Source organism: Nelumbo nucifera, chromosome 5, assembly GCF_055504915.1.
Source record: "Nelumbo nucifera cultivar China Antique chromosome 5, China Antique-T2T, whole genome shotgun sequence".
Classification (NCBI taxonomy): Eukaryota; Viridiplantae; Streptophyta; class Magnoliopsida; order Proteales; family Nelumbonaceae; genus Nelumbo; species Nelumbo nucifera.
Genome location: NC_142653.1, coordinates 69,229,170 through 69,232,754, shown reverse-complemented (window position 1 = coordinate 69,232,754; position 3,585 = coordinate 69,229,170). Strand labels below are relative to the sequence as shown.

The following is a 3,585-nucleotide window of genomic DNA, read 5'->3' as shown; positions in this document are numbered from 1 at the left end:
CCCCCACACTTAGAATTTGCCCGTCCTCGGGCAAGACAGAACTTAAGCAAACTAAGCAAACTAAGCAAACTATTCTACCAAACTTTAAACTCAATCTTCCTTCATCTTATTCCACAAATATTCTATGTTAACTATTGCAAACCGTTAAATCAACATGACCAAGTTATACACGACTCATTCATCAACCAATCCAATTTTTGCTACTACAAACCAGGTAGTAAACTAGGGAAAACAATTTTTTTTATCTCCTCTTTCTTTTTCCTTTCTCTCTTCTTGGTCGAAGTGAGTGCATTTTATGCTCCATCTCACTTTTAGGATTACTTGGTCAGTAGGTGCATTTTATGCTCCATCCCACTGTTTGAATTGCTGGCTAGTAGGTGCATTTTATGCTCCATCCTACTATTGAATTGCTTGGTTGGTAGGTGCATTTGATGCTCCGTCCTATCAATTGAATTGCTTGGTAAAATATTTACCTTATTTACTTAAACTTGGATTTAGGATTAGCTTAAAAAGGGGATGGCTTCAGGTGAATCCTGTATTCCCTAATCATATTTCTTTACTAAGTTCACAAGAGTTGTCCCAGAACACTGTTTCAATTTATTCCAAAAGAGTTGAGCTTTTTTTTTTTTTTTTTTCGAAGCATATGTAGAAAAACACAACCTAAATCAAATTTTAAAATGCAACCTAAATTCTAACCTAAATCCCCTCCCCCATACTTAAAACTCACATTGTCCCCAATGTAAGGTAAAATGCAAAGAGAAAGTGGAAATAACTAAACTATAAATGCAAAAACAAGAAGAAAAAAAAAAGAAAAACAAACTTCCCTGTTTTTAATCATCATAAACTGGATCCTCTAACTCTTGTGGTTGCAACTTCCGGTGCTTTCCCCTTCCATCCATCATGGGTGGGTTCAGCCTACTTTGTGGTTGATAGGAAGGTTTTGCTTGCTCTTCAAGTAAGATGCGATGCATGCATGTAGACGGGCTGATTCCTTTGATATCCGCAATCATCCAACCGATAGCCGTCTTATCCTCCTTGAGAACCTGCACAAGCATCTCTTCTTGTGGTGTGCTAAGGCTACTAGAGATGATCACCAATAATGTCTCTTCGTCTCCAATGAATACGTACTTGAGGTGACTAGGGAGAGGCTTCAATTCTGGAATGGGGGCTTGCAAAATAGAGGGTAAAGGTCTCCTGTCAGAAATCGATAATATAATATAAGGAGCATTACCTGACTGTTGTAACTCTGGAGAATCATCCAATGCTACAACAGTTTCCTGCAAATCAGCATTCAGCATTGGCTCCTCTTTCTCAAGATGCTTACTGATAGAAACTTCTAATCCATCCTTCCCATCAAGTTCAAAGACTTCCTGTGCCAAAGAATCAATCACATCAACAGAACAAATAGGATTATCATCAACATGATATTTCATGGCATCATAAATATTAAACTTAACAATTTCACCATCAAATTCCATGGTGAGTGTGCCATTATGAACATCTATCTTAGTCTTGGATGTTTTTAAAAATGGTCTTCCTAGCAGAATAGGAGTGGTTTGATCACCATTATCCATATCAAGCACATAAAAATCAGTAGGGAAAACCAAATCATTTACTTCTACAAGAACATCCTCAACTACACCCTTAGGATAGGCATTAGATCTTTCAGCCAATTGAATCACTATACCAGTCTTATTTAAAGGTCCAAGTTTTAAAGAAGCATATATACAATATGGCATGACATTAATAGAACCTCCTAAGTCTAACATGGCCTTCTCAATTCTAGTGTTACCTATCATGCAGGGGATAGTGAACATACCTGGATCCTTGCACTTTGTAGGGAGTTTTCTTTGAATAACGAGGTACTTGTTTAATAACATCTAAGAGTGGAATGTTTACCTCGCATCTATGAAAAGTTTCATAAAAATCTTTGAATTGTTCATCTTCTCTAGATCCTGCTAAAGCATTAGGGAAAGGAGGTACCGATTTATAATCAGAAAAGGGTGGAAACTTACGCTTAGGTACTTCATCATCGGGAATGATGTCTTTCTCCTTTTCTTGATTCGATGATGCAGGGAATGCCCTTGCTGGAGTCTCAACCTCTTCATCACTTCTCAGAACGATTGCACTTACATTTTCTTTTGGATTCATAACCGTTTTAGAGGGTAATTTCCCCGAACTCTGCGCCTCTAACTGACTAATTGCGGTTGCCATCTGGCCCATCCGATTATCCAAGCGTTGGATACTGGCCTCGTCTCTTGCTGAAATTGTTTCATCTCCTGTTGAAATAACAAAGTATTAGTGGCAAGAGTTTTAACAATATCCTCTAAAGACATACCTGAATCAGAAGTTTGGACTGGCTGTTGTCTAGGGGGGTGCGGCTGATATTGCTGGAAAGCCGGATGATACTGCGGGAAACTTGGGTGGTTTTGTGGATTCCCATAGCTTAGATTGGGGTGATCCCTCCATCCCGGATTATACGTGCTCGAATAGGGATCATATTTTGTCTGTGGTTGCCCCAGAAAACCACCTACGGCATTTACTTGCTCAACGGGCTCCTCTTGAAGAGTTGGGCACATATCAGTTGGATGCCCTACTACCAAACATATCCCGCAAGTTTTTACCGTTTGCATGTTACCTACAGCCATTTGACGAATAAGAGAAGTCAGACTTGCAATTTGTTGTTCTAGGGAAGAAATATTTACCTCATTAGCATGCTTTGATGGAGGGTTGATCCTATACCCGAACTGTTAAGAGTTGGCCAACATATTTGCAATCAGATTTCTCGTGGCCTCGGGGGTTTTATCCACTAAAGCTCCTCCACTAGCAGCATCAATCATGCTCCTATCAGTGGGTTGAAGACCCTCATAGAAATATTGGATAAGTAGTTGCTTGCTGATTAGATGATGGGGGCAGCTTGCACATAATTTCTTAAAACATTCCTAGTATTCATGTAGGGATTCCCCGTTGTACTGCCTTACACTGCATATTTCTTTTCTGATGTTGGCCGCCCTTGAAGCTGGGAAGTACTTCTCTAAGAATAGCCTCTTCATTTCGTTCCATGTGGTTATACTCCTGGAAGGTAGATAATAGAGCCAATCCTTGACCGAATCCTTCAAAGAAAATGGAAAGGCTCTCAATTTGATTTGCTCTTCAATTACACCCATGGGTTTCATACTCGTGCATACCACATGCAGCTCCTTCAAATGCTTTTGAGGATCCTCACCTGCAAGACCGTGAAAAGTAGGCAAAAGATGTATCAGTCCAGATTTCAATTCAAAATTAGCATCAACATCTAAAGTAGGAAAAGTTATGCATAAGGGTTGTTGATTCAAATCAGGTGCAGCAAGCTCTTTCAAGGTTCGGTTTCTAGCCATGATGTCCTCTTCTCTCAAATCAGAACCGTTAACAGATAAGGAATCAAGATCTGGATCATTCTCTTCAGAATGACTCCGAGCTTCTCTCCTTAACCTGTGTAAAGTCCCCTCTATTTCTGGATTGAATTGCAAATCACCTTTCTTAGAGAATCGAGTTACAGGCATAAATCAAGGAAACCCTAATAAACCATGAACGACATACCATAAA

At 39.5% G+C, this 3,585-nt stretch overlaps 1 protein-coding gene and 1 non-coding gene across 2 annotated transcripts; one reads left to right on the top strand and one right to left on the bottom strand.

Moving 5' to 3' along the window:
* Positions 1 to 830: 830 nt before the first annotated feature.
* On the bottom strand, positions 831 to 2,648 carry LOC148791751 (uncharacterized). The gene is made up of 3 exons (XM_088888312.1): positions 2,339 to 2,648; positions 1,820 to 2,279; positions 831 to 1,662 (listed from the first exon to the last, which is right to left on the bottom strand). Exons 1-3 carry the CDS (start codon positions 2,646 to 2,648, stop codon positions 831 to 833), a joined length of 1,602 nt encoding a protein of 533 aa, XP_088744438.1.
* Positions 2,649 to 2,898: 250 nt separating this feature from the next.
* Positions 2,899 to 3,005, top strand: LOC148791750 (small nucleolar RNA R71). Its single transcript, XR_016076885.1, has one exon. It is a non-coding gene; the product is annotated as a small nucleolar RNA R71 (small nucleolar RNA).
* Positions 3,006 to 3,585: the final 580 nt, after the last annotated feature.

Coding starts and splice junctions, on each gene's coding strand:
- LOC148791751 (XM_088888312.1), bottom strand. CDS start 2,648: ATGGCTGTAGGTAACATGCAAACGGTAAAAACTTGCGGGATATGTTTG. Junction 2,280..2,338: donor AGTCCAAACTTCTGATTCAG/GTATGTCTTTAG, acceptor TTATTTCAACAG/GAGATGAAACAATTTCAGCA. Junction 1,663..1,819: donor TACAAAGTGCAAGGATCCAG/GTATGTTCACTA, acceptor ATTGGCTGAAAG/ATCTAATGCCTATCCTAAGG.